The 18,303-nt window shown below is 44.6% G+C and overlaps 1 protein-coding gene across 2 annotated transcripts in view; it reads left to right on the top strand.

Moving 5' to 3' along the window:
• ZNF354A (zinc finger protein 354A) overlaps positions 1–16,775 on the top strand; it is a 32,516-nt gene extending 15,741 nt beyond the window's left edge. For both annotated transcript variants that reach the window (XM_062188590.1, XM_062188589.1), the window contains exons 4-5: positions 108–203; positions 14,640–16,775. In XM_062188590.1, coding sequence (XP_062044574.1) covers positions 108–203; positions 14,640–16,201 — 1,658 coding nt within the window. In that variant the 3' untranslated portion in view covers positions 16,202–16,775. The remainder of the gene's footprint in view (positions 1–107; positions 204–14,639) is intronic.
• The last annotated feature ends 1,528 nt before the right edge of the window (positions 16,776–18,303 follow it).

Below are 18,303 nucleotides of genomic sequence, written 5' to 3'. Positions count from 1 at the left end.
CGCATAGCTTGGGCGGCCCATAGAAGTTCTTTGTACCATCCTCTGAGTTTTCCATTTGTGTTGAAACGAAACCAAGTGTGTGTGTGTTTCGTTTTGTCTATGAGCAGGACTCCCATGTACCAAGCCAAAGGTGATCTCCCTGTTGCAGCAAGGAGAGGATCCGTGGAAGATAGAGAAAGACAGTCCTGGAGGCTCCTCTGTAGGTGAGTAGTTGGCCAAGGTGCCTAGCATTCACTGCTGGCCATGGTCTAGGTGATAGAACGAGGTGCAGCTTGGAGTGTTGGCTGGGAAATGGCCTTGAGGGTTCTCGGTCCTCACAGAAGGGAACACCCTGGCTCCTGGACATAAGCTTCCTCTGTCTGGTAATCACTCTCAGCTGAATCTCTCAGGATCTTGTTTTTGTTTTGTTGTTTCAGAGGAGAGCTAAATTTTCATGTGTGCTTTCAACAGACATAGTAGTTTGAAGGAATTGATATAATTAATTCACTCATATAATTAATTTACTCTGGCTAAAGCTCAGGGTAAAGGAGGAGATGAGGACAGAAATGAGATTGGAAAGCTAGGTAACACCATGTGATAAGTCTTTAGCACAACTCTAAGAGATTTGAACTGTCCAGTGGATTACTGGAAATAATTGAAGAAATAAGCAGGGAATTATTTAATACTTGATGTCTTGGAAAAAATGGTCTGAATCAAACCATTTAAATGCCCTTCAGTATGCTTTTTAAAGTGTTTTCACCTAAAAGCAATTCATAACAGAGGGAAAAAGAAAATAAATAAAAACTTGTATCATTCCCTTGGTTTGTATATTTTGTTTGTTTATTTTTTTGTTTACTCAAATTTGAGAGACCGAGAGAGATCTTCCATTTGCTGGTTCTCTTTCCAAATGCCTGCAAAGGCCAGTACTGGGCCAGGATGAAGCCAGGAGTCTGGAACTCAATCCAGGTCTCCCATATGTGTGGCAGGGACCTGATCACTAGAACCCTAACCTACTGCCTCCCAGGGTGCACCTGAGCAGGAAGCTGGAGCTGAGTGTTGAACTCAGACATTTGGATGTGGAACATGGGCATCTTTGCCAGCATCATGACTGCTGGGCCAACTGTTCTTTCAGGTTTGTACATTTTAAATTGAGAGATAGGTGGAAATGACTCAAAAGAGGGCATATCTCTCATATAGGTCTCTTGATTGAGGAGTAATCCCAAAGTGTAATCACTGAGCTTGTGTCCATTCTGTGAGGTTTGCAGGGGTTGCATCTACATACAGGTAGAGCATCTTTTCCTGATTTTCCGGAGTTACCAGGGGCCCCAGTAAAGTTTCTGAGTGACTGTTCTTGCGTGATTAAACTGTAGCCAAGACACCCAGTAGCACTGTTTTGTTTGTGTGAGTTGATCTTGTTCCTATTCACCTATCCTTCCCCACAAGGACTCTTACGTGGGCCCTGCACCTCCCCTCCTACTACCACCATTTCTTTTCTTTGAAGTGCTAAAATTTAAAAGGTATGTCTGGTTGGGTTGCTCCCATATTCAATTTGAACATGGCTTCCATTTCATAGAGCACAATCCTGAGTCCACTGGTGGGTTCCAGAGACCTGCATAGTCTGGCTCTGGCCACCTCTTCCCCTTGTCTCCTTCCCTACTGCCCTTCCTTTGAGGACCCTATAACCCTGGTTGCCCCACAATGTGGGGCTAAGGAGCCCTTCACTTTAGGCCACTGCACCTGTTTTGTTTTTCTATTCTGAAACATTTTCCTGACAGCCACATGCCCATGTGACTTGCTTCTTCATGTTACAATTAGGTGCAGCTCTTCTGAAACATTGCCCTTGGCCCTCTACATTCTTCACCCTTCAGCACACTTAATTCCTTCTCTGTGCTTATCATTGTGTAATAATGCATATCTGTTTATTATATCTCTTTATCTGCATCATAAATTGCTTTACACTGGGTTGCCTGTTTCATTTGTTCCCATTTTCCCAGTACCTACAACAGTGCCTGGCCAGAGTATATTTCCAGTGCTGAGAAGGAATGCATGAAATGACCTGGCCTAGGTTAATAGTGATGGAAACAGAAAGAAGTGAGCCAATCCCAGAGGTAATCTGGGAGATTAACGCAGTAGGACTTGGAGATGGATTCGATATGAAAGATAGAGGGAAGTTTTCAGGGATGCCTGCCTGGTTGTGGCTTGTTCTGGGATGGACAGTGATTACTGAGGTAGTAACACTGGAAGGAGATCAGATTTGGGGAATGGCATAAACTTGGTTCTGATGAGTTAAATTGTCTTTGGTTAAACCCAAGGGAGGTGTCAAGTAGCCTGCTGGATTTGGAGTACTGAACCTCAAAATACACTTCGAGCATGAAGTGTAAATTTGTGAAACTATGGTTCACATAGAGTCATTGAAACAATGGCTAAGGTTGAATCTTGCTGCTCGTCACGGGAGCTCCTTAGGGCCAGCCTGGGGAGCTCAGGGGCCGAGCGGGATGATGAGTGTCAGTGGCAAAGGAACCATACCAGAGCCGGGAGATCAGTCAACGCCCAGGGCGCAGCCGGGTTCTCGACTTTACTGGGAGGGGAAGAGCTTTTATAGACACAGAATGGGGGCTGTCCAGGGCACAAGGGAACTGAGCTAACCAGCTGAAAGTTAAGGCAGAACATGAGCCGGGCACGCCCTCAAGGGCCTATCACAGCTGAGAACACATACTGTCCACGAATACGGAAGTCTCCTATCAGGCTAGGTAACTCCCCCAGGGGCCATCTTAGATTGTTGGAAACGCTGAGTCACTGAGATGCGGAAGTGTGGCAAACTCGAGCAAAGGCTTAGAGGCCTTGTTGAGCGAAGGCTTAGCAACTTTGTTTCCTTTGCGGTTGGAGCCCCCTGCATCTCCCCCTTTTATTTTGAGGATAACTGTGCCTGTCTTAGGTTGTCCCCCTGTCAGGAATTGGAAGTTGCCTGTCATCGGAGAAGCCAGGGTCGAGAGCCTGACCATCCTGTCTTAGGTTGACCATTCCCAGGAGATCTTACCTGTCACTGGCTACCAGTCCCTTATTTAGGAGATGAGGGGGTGAGCAGAGAGGTTTGGCTAGTAACCCAGGGGGGTATCCTGTTGACTAACAAGGGCCTGGTATCTGACTTCCAGCTGGTTGACATGGATTGAATGAAGCTGTTTTCTAACAAAGGAGCCTAAGGCATTAACCACACAGGGGCCAATGAGCAGAAACGCAATTATGGCAGTGATTGGACCAAATGCCGGCAGGAGATAGGGCAGCCACCCTCCCCACATCCCTCCCCAGCCATTATAAGAGTCCATTAGGCGTCACCAGCGACTTTGAAGGCTGTCTTGGAGTTGTTTAATTTGATCCTAGACGACTGCAGATTGGTTAACAAAAAAGCAGCACTCCTCCTTGAGGAAGACACAAATGCCTCCCTCCTTTGCCGTTAGTAAATCCAATCCTCTTCTATTTTGAAGGACTACTGAAGCCAGGGAGGAGATCTGTTCCTGTAAGACTAAGCAATTGGGTTACTTCTCGGAGGTCCCCGACAACCAGAGAATGTAATCGGTTGTTGAGATAAAAGGCAGAGGAGATCCCAGCCACACCGGTACCCACCCCAGCGGAAACACCCAGCCCCATAAGCAAGGGGATAAGGGCCGGCACCCGGGCTATCAGGGCTTTTCCAGTGAGGGGAATCGGAAGGTGCTCAGTAGCCAAGGCAATTTCAACCTGTGGAAGCAACAAGACAGGGGAGCAGGTTTGATCACCTCTCATGGTATGGGTTACTAGATGCTGGCATAGGAAGGAAGCATTTCCGGGTGCGCAATAAGATTGATTAGGCAGTAGAGTTGTATTATCTATCTTTGAGACATTTGTTGACATGCCCCCTGCCCAAGGGACAGGGGATTTGTCAGGGGGGGCATGGGACAAGAGAGCTAGCATTTAACTCCATGCCAACGAGCATAATAGGGGGTCTCCTTTGATGAGGTACACATAGCCAACAGCCTTGCTGGACAGGTAACGTGGAGGTGTTAAGCAGCTGGTATGTAAGGTTAAGCATCTCTAGTAAAGTCAAAAAGGTTATTGACTGATATGGGCTATTTTCCTTTTCCACGTTATTGATTAGCTGGCATGTATTTTTCGCTTTTTGAAGCACTTCCTCAAGGGGGGAGGAAGTAGGAGTGGGGATCCATACCTTTATTATTCTAATAAGGCCTTATGGGTCTCTTCCTTTCCAGTCCACTCGAATTCCTGCATCCTCTCCTGAGAGCCATTTAGGATCATCGGAATTTCTTATACTTTACTGGGTTGCAAGCTCCTCTTTTACAGGAGCTCCCCTTTGGGCAGAATAGTTCCAAAGGACTCTTAAGCGACCCTGTGTGTGAATGTGGGCAGCTCCAGTAGGGGCAATACCCTTCCTGGCTATTCACACAGTCTCCCTTGTGTAATGTTTTCCAGCATATATGTTTATAGTTAGTTGCTTAACTTTTTCCCAATCTGCACAGGACCCCCACCCGCTGGTGGGTTGGCAAGCATCAAAGTAAAGCTCAACTTCCTTTGAGGTACATTTGGAAGTGTTGAGGACTATTGGAGGATCGAACCTGATAGCCAAGACCCGAAATTCCCAGTGTCCCCTGCCGGATGACGTCTCACCAGGGGACAGTTCCAATAGCAGGGCTGGGAGGACCACCCCTTCAACAGGTAGCCACAGGTATCTCATCATTCCTGTGAAAGAGAGAGAGACAAGGCCTCAAGAGGGCTGGGCTCTTGGGTTAAGGTCATTAACGTCAGTGGGGGGAAGGTGTTTGAGGTCTCTGGCTGGGACTCAGATGGGCTTGTCTTCATTTTGGGGGAAGACGCATCCAAAGCCTCTGCCTGCCATTAAGAGGGGATCAGGGTCCCTCCAGGCCCCTGTGAAGGGGGTCTCTCCATTGGACCTTAACAATAGAGTACTTAAGAGTAGTTGTCCAGTGTCGCTGGAAAGGAGTGAGGTTGTCAGTTTTTGAAAAATTTAAAATATTTAAGGTGCATAATGCCATCTTTAGCTGGTCATGAGGGGGTGCTGCTCCCCCTTTTTGTTTTAAAAGTTGGGCCTTTAATGTTTTGTTTTGTCTTTCAATGATTGCCTGGCCCGTAGGGTTATAGGGGACACCAGTGACATGTTTAATTTCCCAAAGCTTTAGAAAGGTAACAAATGAGGTGCTGGTAAAACAAGGTCCATTATCAGTTTTAATTTGTTTAGGAATGCCAAGAACCGCAAAGCATTGTAATAAATGATTGTTAGCGTGTTTAGCCTTTTCGCCTGTGTGGGCTGTAGCCCAGCAGGCGTGAGAAAAGGTGTCAACAGTAACAAAAATATACTTAAGCTTTCCAAAAGAAGTGACATGGGTGACATCAGTTTGCCAGAGGTGGTTGGGCGCCAGTCCACGAGGGTTGACCCGGGGCCCCTGTAAGGGAGGTAGCTGTAAGAATGGTGAGCAGGACTTACAAGTTCAGACAATTTTCTTTAATTCTTTAATTGGGACATGGGGTTATCGATGTTGTAACCCCCTCCAATTGACGTGAATAAGGTCATGAAAGGAGATAGCCTCATCTCGTGTAAGGTAGCACTGGGATGAGGACGCTAATGAATCCGCAATTGCATTACCTTGAGACAAAATGCCCGGGAGATATTGATGTCCCCGGAGGTGTTGTGAAAATATAGGCTTAGTCCTTGACTTTAGAAAATTTCTGGTTTGAATCATTAAAGGAGTGATAGGGTTATCATCAACTTTAATGTGTGACCAAGGGAGGTTGGGGAGTAGATTGGCCATGTAAAGACTGTCAGTAAACAGGTTAAAGGGTCCCTGTATTGTTTTCAAGGCCAGGACAATGGCATAAAGTTCCTTGAATTGGGCCGACCCTTGAACATTATGAACTACGGTTTTTGGCATTTCTTGTCCCTGCATATGGGACGGAAAGATGGCAATTGCTGCTCCTATTTTTCCCCCGTCAGTGAACACAGTGTGAAAGGATGGGTCAGCCTCAGCCAAAAATAATTTGGGTGGTATCCAGTCAAGTTTGGAGAAGGAGTTCATCCATTTACAGGGGCCATAGTGGCAATCAATCTTCCCTGGGAAGCCTTCTAGAGCAATTGCAACGCGGGTATTGTTTCATTGTAACCACTCGAAATTAGTCAACCGAAACGGTACAACAAGGGTATGTGGCTGATGACCAAAGAGATGATCGGACAGGTTCCTACCTTTTATGATGCAGTCAACGAGTTGGTCTAGGATGGCATAGATCCGGGGGGCCGCTCCCACGGACAGATGAATCCAGTGGATGGGCTCTCCATCTTGAGCCAAAAGGCCTGTGATGAAGGATTTTCCACCGAAGATGTAGAAGAATAGGGGCGTGGAAGGGTCATAATGCCTCAGGCAGGAACAATCTATAACCTGTTGCAGCTTAAGGAGAATGTGTTGGTATGTTTTTTTAAAGCAATAGTCTTATACAAGGTACCTCCCTTAAGGAGGTCAAACAGGGGAGTGAGCTCCTCGGTACTAATAGGGATCCAAGGTCTCATCCAGTTAATTTCCCTGAGGAGTTTTTGTAACTGAGGTAAAGAATGGGTTTGTTGGATTTGAAGCTGCGGTCAAGTGGAGGAGACTGTATCTAGTTCTAAGACAGCCCCAAGAACCTTAAAGGGGGGTACCTTTTGAACCTTTTCAAGGGCAATCTGGAACCCATGTTTAGTGAGCAGTTGTAAGCAGGAGTTAAGGAACAGCGGTTTGACTTGGGGTGCCCCAAGGATTATGTCATCCATATAGACATACAATAAACAACTAGCCTGTTTAGCTAAAGGCGTTAAAACTGGGACATAGTACTGACACATAGTGGGGCTATTGGCCATTCCCTGGGGGAGGATAGTCCACTCGTACCTCTTATCAGGGCCACAAAAATTAAGGGATGGGATGGAAAAGGCAAACTTTTTGGAGTTCTCCGGCCTTAAGGGGATGAAGAAAAAGCAATCTTTGATGTCAATAATTATGGTGTGGTACTGTTTAGGGATGGCAGGGATCCAAGGGATACCCCTCTGGGGGGTCCCAAAGGGCATCATTTTCTCGTTTATTTTTCTTAAATCATGTAGGAAGCGCCACTTGCCATTGTTTTTCCATGTAACAAAAACGGGAATTCCAGGGGCTAACGGAGGGCCTAAGGTGTCCAGCTTCAAGTTGCTGTTGGACAAGTAAGTGGAGTTGTTGGATTTTGTGTTGTGGGAACCACCACTGCTCTACCCATATTGGGGGGCCCGGGAGCCAATTAATTTTAAGGGGCCCTGGGAGAGCAGTGGCCTCTAGGATTGGGGGTTGAGGTCGGATGAATGGCTCCCCCTCCTCAAGGCCTCAAAAGAAGGATCATCTTGATAGTTTGGGTGGCAAACCCTTCCCTCCTCAAACTGTTGTTGGAATTCTTGCTTCTCAAGTAAGATCTCGTAAAAGGCCTTATGGTCAGTAGTGACGTAGGCCTCCACTTCTCCCAGGATATCCTGCCAAAGAAGATTGGCAGTCAGCCCTGAGGCTACCAAGGGGCAAACCTCCCCTCTGTTACCATCCAGGTCTTTCCACGGGAGGGGGTCAGCTGTCTGGAAGGATTTGGTCTGGCCACCCACTCCCATCAGAGAGGGACTGGGGAGAAGTCTCCAGTGTAGGGGGGTTTCCTCTCTCCTGAGGACTATTCGGTCTGCCCCAGTGTCTATGAGATATTTAAAGCTTTTTCCTCCTATGGTGATGGTCATTTTTGGTCTGATTCCCAGTATTAAGGGGACCGTCCAATGCGCTTTTACTGAAGAACCTCCTTTGTGTAATGGGGCTGGGGGCCACCTCGAGGGGAGTTTAAAGGCTCCCCCTTGATGTTTGTCTTTGATCGACAGTCCTTGGCCCAATGAAACCCCTTTCTACATCTAGGACAGGGAGTACAGAGGAGCTGTCCGGGGTTGCCTCCTGGAAATGGGGTGGCTCCCTGCTTATGAGGACACTCCCTCTTGAAGTGCCCCTCCTGCCCACAGCCAAAGCAGCTCTTCCCCCTCCTGGGGAAGGCCTGCTGGAGCGCACACACAAGAGTGTCCAGGTTCTCCTTTTGGGAGGCTTTTAGTAAGGAGGCCATGGTCTGATTTTGATGAGACATGGTTCCCACATCCTTGGTGGCAATGATCCACCGCCCCATGTTTCTGTCCTTTAAACCGGCACAGGCCAGTTTATGATCAGCAGTCATGCCCTCCCACACTAACATCTTTATGAACTGATCCCTTAAGGGCCCTTGGGGAAACTTCCTTTGTAGACTCTCTTCTACCCTATGAAAGTAGCCAAATCCTCAGAATTTTTCTGCATGATACCAGAAATTGGGGGCTCGGAGGGGCCCTCTTCAAGTTTCTTCCAGGCAGCCAGGCCCAGAGCACGAACCTGCTCCTGGTAGGGGGCGGGAATGGCCACTTGCAGTATATCTGTGGAGTACTGATCGCCCGTGCCTGAAAGCTTCCCATAGGTGATGGCAACAGGTGGGTTGGCAGCCTGATTTCTCTCGGGTATGGCACTCATCATTAAAGAAGGCGCGCCACTTGATAAACAAGGACCCCGGAAGAACGGCCTTAGCTAAGTTCTTCCAATCCTGGGTGGTGCAGTTTTGGTAAACGAGGCCCTGAAGGATCTTTTCTGCCCACGGAGAGTTTGGGCCATCCTCAGAGACTGCTTTTTTTAGTTCCTTTAGATCGTTGGCCTCCCAAGGGTACCAGGTGGCTGGTCTATTGCCTCCGGGGTTCACGTTCACCAGGAAGAGGAGGCATGTTTCAGGCCCTGAGAGGGGGGTGCTTTTGTGCCCGCCTTTGGTTTTGCCCTGAGGTAGGGGGAGGGGCTGAAGGAGTCCAAAAAGGATTAGAGGAAGAAGGGGCACCAGGAGATGTTGGCTGCGGCTCATTTCTGGGTGGCCATGGGGCTGCACCAAAGGGGTCAGGAGGGGATTCTGACCCTATCTCCCGTTAGGGCTCCACTTTCCCCTCATTGGAACACTTGTTCAGGCTCTCTTTTTGAGAAGGGGGCGGCTTACTAAGAGGAGTCTGCTCTTTACCCTGAGTTTGAGTAGGGTGGGGTGGAAAACAGCTCTTAAGAGCAGCGATGGTGGGAAAAGCTCCAACAGGGGAATCTCACCCCTGTTGACCTGTGCTTTATGCAAAAGTTGCTCTGCCCTGTCCCACGTTTCCCAATCAAATAAATTGGCCTCCCGGAGCCAAGGGGCCACCTTAACGAGGGCCCTCCAAGTCTGCAGGGCCTGGCTATCAGAGAGTTCCAACCCCCTACTCTTAAGAAGGACTTTAAGGGTATCAAGGGAGGGGTCAAATTTGGAATTGTGCTGTCCCATATCTTATAGGAGTACACTCACCTGTAGTCTGATTAGCCCGTCGGCAACTTCGTGAGTCCTCACACAGGGCACCAGTTGCTGCTTGTCACAGGGCAGCAGGTCCAATAGAGCTCCTCAGGGCCAGCCTGGGGAGCTCAGGGGCCAAGTGGGATGATGAGTGTCAGTGGCAAAGGAACCATACCAGAGCCGGGAGATCAGTCAATGCCCAGGGCGCAGCCGGGTTCTCGACTTTACTGGGAGGGGAAGAGCTTTTATAGGCACAGAATGGGGGCTTTCCAGGGCACAAGGGAACTGAGCTAACCAGCTGAAAGTTAAGGCAGAACATGAGCCGGGCACGCCCTCAAGGGCCTATCACAGCCGAGAACACATACTGTCCACGAATACGGAAGTCTCCTGTCAGGCTAGGTAACTCCCCCAGGGGCCATCTTAGATTGTTGGAAACGCTGAGTCACTGAGATGCGGAAGTGTGGCAAACTCGAGCAAAGGCTTAGAGGCCTTGTTGAGCGAAGGCTTAGCAACTTTGTTTCCTTTGCGGTTGGAGCCCCCCACAGAATCTACCCAGGGAGAAGGTTCAGATTACAGTAAGAGAAAGAAAGTACCTAGGATCGAATCTCGAGGGACACTAGCATTTTGGCCAGGTAGAGAAAACCCATAGAGGACAGGTAGAGGTGTGCTACAGGGAAAATGCAGATCTGTTGTCACTTGAAGGTAAGTCTCCTGCTAGGATGGTAGAGGTAGAGAGAAGCAGATGAAATTTGAGATGTATTTAGATGATGGAATAAATAGGTTTGGGGTATTGATTAGATGAGGGTCTGCAGGAGAGAGGTATTAAAGATGCCTCCTAAGGTTCTGAATGACAGCTGATGCAAGGGACAGAGACAAGGGATTCAGTAAGCTGGAGTGAATAATGAATTTGGTTTTAGTCTTGTTGACTTTCAGTTTCTATTTTGAGTAGGTGGTCTGTAAGTGGATGAGGAGAGTAGAGAATTGTTGCCTGCAGTGTAAGTCTATAATTGAAGCTGGTTTGTGGGAAGAGGCAGAGGAAGAGGGATTGAGAACTTAATACTAAACCCTGTAAATCTAAGGATTCAAAGATTGGGTAGAGGAAAATGAGCATGCAAAGGAATTGAGAGTCCCATAGAGGAGACTGTGGTTCATGGAAAATGATAACATGGAAGAAAATAATGTCACTGTAGCTTAGGAGGAGAGCATCTTGAGGGATATGAGGAGTCACTGTCAGATGCTGTTGAGAGGTCAGATGAGTGAGAACTGAGGAGAGTGTCTTGTCTTAGCCACTTGGAGGTCACATTGGCCTCAGTGCAGCTAGTGGTAGGGTCAGAAGCCACAATGGAGCGGATGAGTCTTACATGAGGTGGAGGAAGTGAACAGATGCAGAATATACTACATATAGACATATTTTGAGACAGAAGATCTCAGATGCAAGGAGGAGAAAGCAGTAGTAGTTGGAAAAGCTTTTCTGTGCATATATAAAAATATTTCTATATGTATTTCTTTCCTTAGTTCCCTGCTCTAATAATAGTATCCAACACACCTTATTCTGCCCTTTCACTTATTTCAGAAGCTTTTTCCGCATCATTATGTAGAGCACATCCCCATCAAAGGCACCTCTCTGAGGACATGGTTCACACTGCTCCACAAACAGTGGAATGTCATGCATCTGTAAAAAGAATGAGGAAGACCTCTGTAAACTCCACTGTGAAGTGGTCTCTAGAATGTGTTAGTAATGGAGGAAAGTATGTAACAGAATGGTAACTATGCTACTGTTACCTAAGAAAGGAGGGGAAAAGTACCAAAGAAGTGTGTACATGTATTTGCTTATATTAAAAAATGGTGCTAGTGAGGTGCCATGGCATAGCGGGATAAGCTACCAGTTGCAGCACCAGAATCCCATATGGGTGCCAGTTCGAGTCCTGGCTGCTCTATTTCCAGTCCAGCTCCCTGCTGATGTGTCTGGGAAGGCAGTGGAAGATTGCCCAAGTGCTTGGGCCCTTACAGCCATGTGGGAGACCTTAAAGAAACTCCTGGCTTCTGGCTTCGAATTGGCCCAGCTCTGGCTGTTGCGGCCATCTGGGGAGTGAACCAGTGGATGGAAGATCCCTCTCTCTCTCCCTCTATAACTTTGCCTTTCAAATAAACAAATAAATAAATAAATCTTAAAAAAGGCACAAATAAAAAAAATTAAAAGCAGATCAGTAAAAATGGTTCCCTGTGTGGTAAGGAGACAAACAGAATGGAGAAGAGGGATAGAATTTAGAGTTTTTTGAAGCTATCTTATTTTATAATTTTGACTTTAGGACTGAAAGTGTTTTATAGGGGCCAGTGTTGTGGCATAGCAGGGTAAGTCATGACCTGCAATGCCAGCAACCCCTGTCAGAGTACCAGTTCATATCTGCTGTGTTTCCAATCCACCTCCATGCTAATGTGCCTGGAAAGGCGGTGAAAGATGGCCCAAGTACTTGGGCCCCTGCCACCAACATGGGAAACCCAGATTGAATTCTAAGCTCCTGTCTTTGGCCTGGCCCAGCCTGGGCTGTTGAGGCCATTTGGGGAGTGAACCAGCCGATGGAAGATATCTCTCTTTCTCTCTGTCACTCTGCTTTTCAAAAATTTTAAGATTTATTTATTTGAAAGTCAGAGTTACACAGAGAGAGGAGAGGAAGAAAGAGAGAGAGGTCTTCCATCTGATGGTTCACTCCCCAGATGGCTGCAGTGGCTGGAGCTGTGCTCATCTGAAGCCAGGAGCCAGGAGCTTCTTCTGGTTCTCCCACGTGGTTGCAGGGGCCCAAGTACTTGGGCCATCTTCTACTGCTTTCCCAGGCCACAGCAGAGAGCTGGATTGGAAGTGGAGCAGCTGGGACTAGAACCAGTGCCCATATGGGATGCCGGCACTCCAGGCCAGGGCATTAACCCGCTGTGCGACAGCACCAGCCCCTCAAATTTTTTAAAGCTTTATAAAACTATAAAACAAAATTAAATAAAACCCAAAAGGTTTCCTCTACATATTGAAAGTTAAGTGATGCTGCCTGTTGATGGCTTCACCACATTGAGAAGAATTATGTGAAAGGCCTTCATATTCTGTGGCTTGCAGCTGCACCTTTACCTTCCCATCATTTTCTCCCTGGATGTCTTCAGATCACCTCTCTTCTATGCATGCCTCTATCCAAATTTCCCCATATTACAAGAATACCCTAATGACATCATCTTTATTTGATTAAATCTACAATGACCCTATTTCAAAAAATAGGTATTCCTAGGTATTGAAGGTTAGGACCCCAAAAAGTATCACAAGAGTCTAGATGGAAAAGTGCTGATTATAAGTAGAATGGTGGTTGTTTAAACTGGCAGGGGATATATTATACAATTCAGTCTATTTGGTATGTGCTGAAAATTTTTCATAAATAAAAGCTTTAAAAATTAGAGTTACCAACAACAAAAATTTTAGGGCAATATTTCTGTTCAGTATCACAGCAAATGTTATGGGAGCACCCTTACAGATATGCAGTGTTGCTCCCTATCAGGTATAATTCCCAGCATGTAGCTCCTTCAATTTTCTGACTCTGGAACCCCTTGTTAGAGTGCAAATGCAAATGACATTTTCCCAGGTGTATAACCTTGAATCTGAATGGCTGTAGAATGTTGGGAGGGGTACTTTGGAAAATAAGTTTGAAAAGCTGGCTTAGATTCAAGGACTATTTCCACCCATCCTTACATAGGCTTTCCTGTGTGATGCATGAACAAACTGCCTTCCTAGCTTACAACTCTGGACATTTAAGCCAACATGTGATTACCACTATAGGGTTAACTCAGTAATGCCTTCCTATGTGAACTGGCCTGAAACATCCCTAAGTCACTCATACACAGCCCTGGAAGGCAACTTCTACAAGGATTTGAAGTGTGTATGTCTATGTTTTTGATATGTATCTGCATATCCATATCCATATATGTGCATATATTAACATGTAAGAATACTTGACGTTGTTAAAATTAGGAATATGTAAGTAAGTAATTTAATAAACAAATCTGTATAATTGGGGAACTGCTAGGCAGTTCTAAAAGGAAACAGGGCATGCTTATCCATTCATGAAGGAAAGTGAGGGGTGAGTGTTGTGGTGCAGCAAGTTAAGCTGCTGCTTTTGGAAGCCTGCATCCTATATCAGAGTGCTGGATTAAATCCCAGATACTCTGCTTCTAATCAGCTTTCTGCTAATGTGGTCCCTGGGAGACAGATGATAACTTAAGTGACAGAATCCCTGCCACCCATGTGGGAGACTTGGATGGAGTTTTAGTTCCTTGGCTTTGGCCTGCCCCAGCCCTAGCTGTTGTAGACATTTGGGGAGTGAACCAGCCAACTGAAAGATTAAAGATATCTTTTTCTTTTTCTCTGCCTTTCAAATAAAAATAGATAAAATTTTATTTAGCACGCAAAAGTGAGATGTAGATAGACAAACATAGAAAGATATATAAATAAAGACTATATGAAGAGTCATCAAAATTTATGAAAAATGTGTTATGAACCAACATGGATTTCAAAATTGTTTGCACTGAAGTAAACTTACCTTTTGTCTGTGACTGTTTTGAAGTACCCTGATATAAGTGTGTCTAGATTATAAAGGGATGTTGAATATATTTAACATTTGGTAAGTATATGGTAAAAGGAATGGACTATGGAAGCTCAAAGACAAGAAAGGACCCAGAGTTAGCTTTTGAACTGAATCCAAGAGCTACAAAGGGATTTGGCATGAAAGAGAAGAGGGAAGACTTTCCAGATTGTGAGTGATTATACAAAGAAGAGGGTGTTTGGAAGATAATTTAAAAGTCTGTAATGGGCTTCAGAGTCTGGTCCCAGACTGCGTTTTCTATCACATGCTCCTCCTTTTAATCTCTTCTCCATTCTTCCTCAGCTAGTTCTGATGTTCATCTCCCCCCTCCCCTTTAAATGGATGTGCTTTATTACTTTCTTCACTGTATTACTTCAGTTCCCTTGATTATTTTTCTACACTGCTTAACTCCTATTTTTGCTGTTATTTTTAAATCTATTATTAAATAATGGGTTATTAAATTAGATTATAACATTACTAAAGTAATAAATTATTGCATTTAATAATAAAATTAATAAATAAAATAGTATTAAATAATAAATTTACTTAGATTTCAAAATTTCTTTTTTCTGCACATTTAGTTATAGTAGTCAGATACTGTGATATTACATGAAACATCTTCAGTTTCTTTGTTTTTCCCTCTAGGTTGGAAGAGTGGTCCTAAAACTACAACATCAACTCAAACCCAAGACTCTTCATTTCAGGGACTGATAATGAAAAGATCCAAAAGGAATAGACCCTGGGATTTGAAATCAGAAAAACCTTACATACATGAAGACGTATTAGAGAAAACACAAGATAAAAAGGAAAGTTTTCAGATAGTTTCAGTCACTAACAAAAAAATTCTTACTGTAGAGAAAAGCCATAAAAATATTGAAGTTAGCCATAATTCTAACCCAAAGTCAGTTTACATTAAGCAACAGATAGTTTCCAGAGAAAAAACACCGCTAAAATGTGAAATACAAGGAAACACTTTAAAACAGAATGCAGATTTATCTAATCAACCAAAACTCACAGCAGAGAAGCGCTATAAATGCAGTATGTGTGAAAAGACTTTCATTAACACTTCATCCCTTCGTAAACATGAGAAGAACCACAGTGGAGAGAAATTGTTTAAATGTAAAGAGTGCTCCAAAGCTTTTAGCCAGAGTTCAGCTCTTATTCAACATCAAATAACTCATACAGGAGAGAAACCTTATGTATGTAAAGAATGTGGGAAAGCCTTCACTCTCAGTACTTCACTTTATAAACATCTAAGAACACATACTGTAGAGAAATCCTATAGATGCAAAGAATGTGGGAAAGCCTTCAGTAGAAGGTCAGGCCTTTTCATACATCAAAAAATCCATGCTGGAGAAAACCCTTATAAATACAATCCTGGTAGAAAGTCATCTAATTGTAGCACAACCTTTCCTGGATGTCAGAAAATTCATTACAGAAAGAAGTCGTATTTGTGTAATGAATGCGGCAACAGTTTTAAATCTAGTTCATCCCTTCGTTATCATCAAAGGATTCACACTGGAGAAAAACCTTTTAAATGTAGTGAGTGTGGACGAGCCTTCAGTCAGAGTGCATCTCTTATTCAACATGAAAGAATCCACACTGGAGAAAAACCCTATAGATGTAATGAATGTGGAAAAGGCTTCACTTCTATTTCACGACTCAATAGACACCGAATAATTCATACCGGTGAGAAGTTTTATAATTGCAGCGAGTGTGGCAAAGCCTTAAGTTCCCATTCAACACTTATTATTCATGAAAGAATTCATACTGGAGAAAAACCATGTAAATGTAAAGTGTGTGGGAAAGCCTTCAGACAGAGTTCTGCTCTCATTCAGCATCAGCGAATGCACACTGGAGAAAGACCTTATAAATGTAATGAGTGTGGGAAAACATTCAGATGTAACTCATCCCTTAGTAATCATCAGAGGATTCATACTGGAGAAAAACCATATCGATGTGAGGAATGTGGGATATCTTTTGGCCAAAGTTCAGCCCTTATTCAGCATCGAAGGATTCATACAGGAGAGAAACCCTTCAAATGTAACACATGTGGAAAAACTTTTAGACAAAGTTCATCACGCATTGCACATCAGAGAATTCATACTGGAGAGAAACCCTATGAATGTAACACATGTGGGAAACTCTTCAACCACAGATCATCCCTTACTAATCATTATAAAATTCATATTGAAGAGGATCCCTAGAAAGTAGGTTTGCATGGGTGGACACCTTAAACCAAAGCATATCAGAGAATACATGCTTGACATCGAAGTAGTAAATGTACCAGTTATGAAAAAAAATAGTCATTTAGTCTTCATCAGATATTAAATTAGATGGATGAACTTCATGTAATAGGAGAAAATGATCATGCCTGTGGGTCACTTCAAAGTAAACTGATGAGGAATTTCCAAGTGGAGACATTGACTTTGGACATTTGTAAAATAAAAGTCACTTCTTTCTACAGCAGTGTACACTATATGTTGTTTGTGATCATTAACTTCTAAGTGGGTGAGGAGGTATGTGCTGGATTTCTCACTAGAAAAATACCAAACAGTATACACCAGTAATATTTTTGTAACATTTCAATAGCATATGAAAGAACTGATCCATTTATACATTATACATTTTTAGAGAAAAGGACCAAAATAAAAGGCAAAATGAACTGTAAAAACTACCTCTTCATCCTCTGGGATGTGTCCTTTTCCAGACCTGATGTCAAAGTGTGCATGGATTTCATTAAAAAAGAGAAAGAAATAAAAGTATAGTCTCTTTTTCTAGTAAGCATTATGAGTTGGAAATTTTTTTGCCCAATCCTTAATTTTATTCTCAGATTTTTTTTTAATTTCTCATAAGTCATGCTTACTATAAAAGTGTTCCTGATGTGTCCTGTGAACTGGAATCTGTTACATTAAATAGAAAACTACACAGTTGTTTCCAATCTAAAGTTATGGAATATTTTTAAATTCACAGAATTGAAAGAGACATTGCTGTGGTGTTAATGTGTATCCTCAGAATTCATATGTTGAAATCCTAACCCCCAAGGCACCTATATTAGGAAGTGGGGTCTTTGGGGGAGGTGACCTTCCTGAGTTAATGGCCTTCTAGGACAAACCTAGGACAGAGGAAGAAGATGTCTTTTTGGAGCCAGAAAATGGCCCTCACTCACTACACCCTGAATCTGCTACATCATCATCTGGAACTTCCCATCCTGCAGAGCTGTGAGAACTTTCCATTGTTTAGAATTTACCCAGTCAGGTATTTTACCATAGCGGTCCAATCTGACAGACATCAGTTATTATAAGCAGTGGATTTTTCATCCTCTGAGGAAGGCATTGTACTGCACACTGCAAGTTTTAAGAAAGAATACACCAGCCTTCCTTTAAAAAGCCATGAATTAGGGGCTGGCACTGTGGTGTAGTAGGTAAAGCTGCTGCCTGCTGTGCTGGAATCCCATATGGGTGCCAGTTTCGAGTCCTGGCTGCACCACTTCCAATCCAGCTCTCTTTTATGGCCTGGGAAGGCAGTGGAGGATGGCCCAAGTCTTTTGGCCCCTGCACCCACATGACCTGGAGGAAGCGCCTGTCTCCTGGCTTTGGATTGGTGCAGCTCCTGCTGTTGTAGCCAGTTGGGGAGTGAACCAGCGGATGGAAGCCCCCCACCCCCCCGCCTCTTCTCTCTCTCTGTGTAACTCTGACTTTCAAATAAGTACATACATCTTAAAAAAAAAGCTATGAATTATAGGGAAAAGGATAGAGTTAAGGGACTGGTAAATGAGCAAGCAAATTATGTGACAGTCTGTAAATGTTTTAACAGGGAAGTGGTTAAGTTAGGAAAGTATGTTGCAGTATGAGAGTGTAGTAAACATTTGCACGGGGTGACAAAAGAGGTCTAATCAGGGGACTCTGCAGACACCAGAGACAGCTTTCCAGAGGCAGTGATGCTTAAGCCAAGTTTCAGGCTATCTGGAACTCTCCAAGGGCGAGATCAGCATTCCAGATAAGAACTCCAAGAGCAGAAGCACAGGAGGGTGCCACTTTGGGAAGCCAAGTGTAGAACTAGCAATTAGGGGAGAGCGGCAAGATGGCAGAATAGGAAGGGAGCACACTATTAGTCCGGGGGAGAGACAGTTTAATAAAAGTGGAGATACTGCAGGGTCAAGGAAGAGTAGGGGAAGAAACAGCAGAGGAAACTTCCGGAACTAGTGATTCACAGTGGACCTGCGTGGAGAGCGTGGGAGCCCAAGTTCGGGACACCAGTGGCAGACTCAACACACCAGCGCTGGAATGCGAGGTGAGCCGAACCTCAA

The sequence above is a fragment of the Lepus europaeus genome, chromosome 4, assembly GCF_033115175.1.
Source record: "Lepus europaeus isolate LE1 chromosome 4, mLepTim1.pri, whole genome shotgun sequence".
NCBI lineage: Eukaryota > Metazoa > Chordata > Mammalia > Lagomorpha > Leporidae > Lepus > Lepus europaeus.
This window is presented reverse-complemented; position numbering and strand designations above follow the sequence as displayed.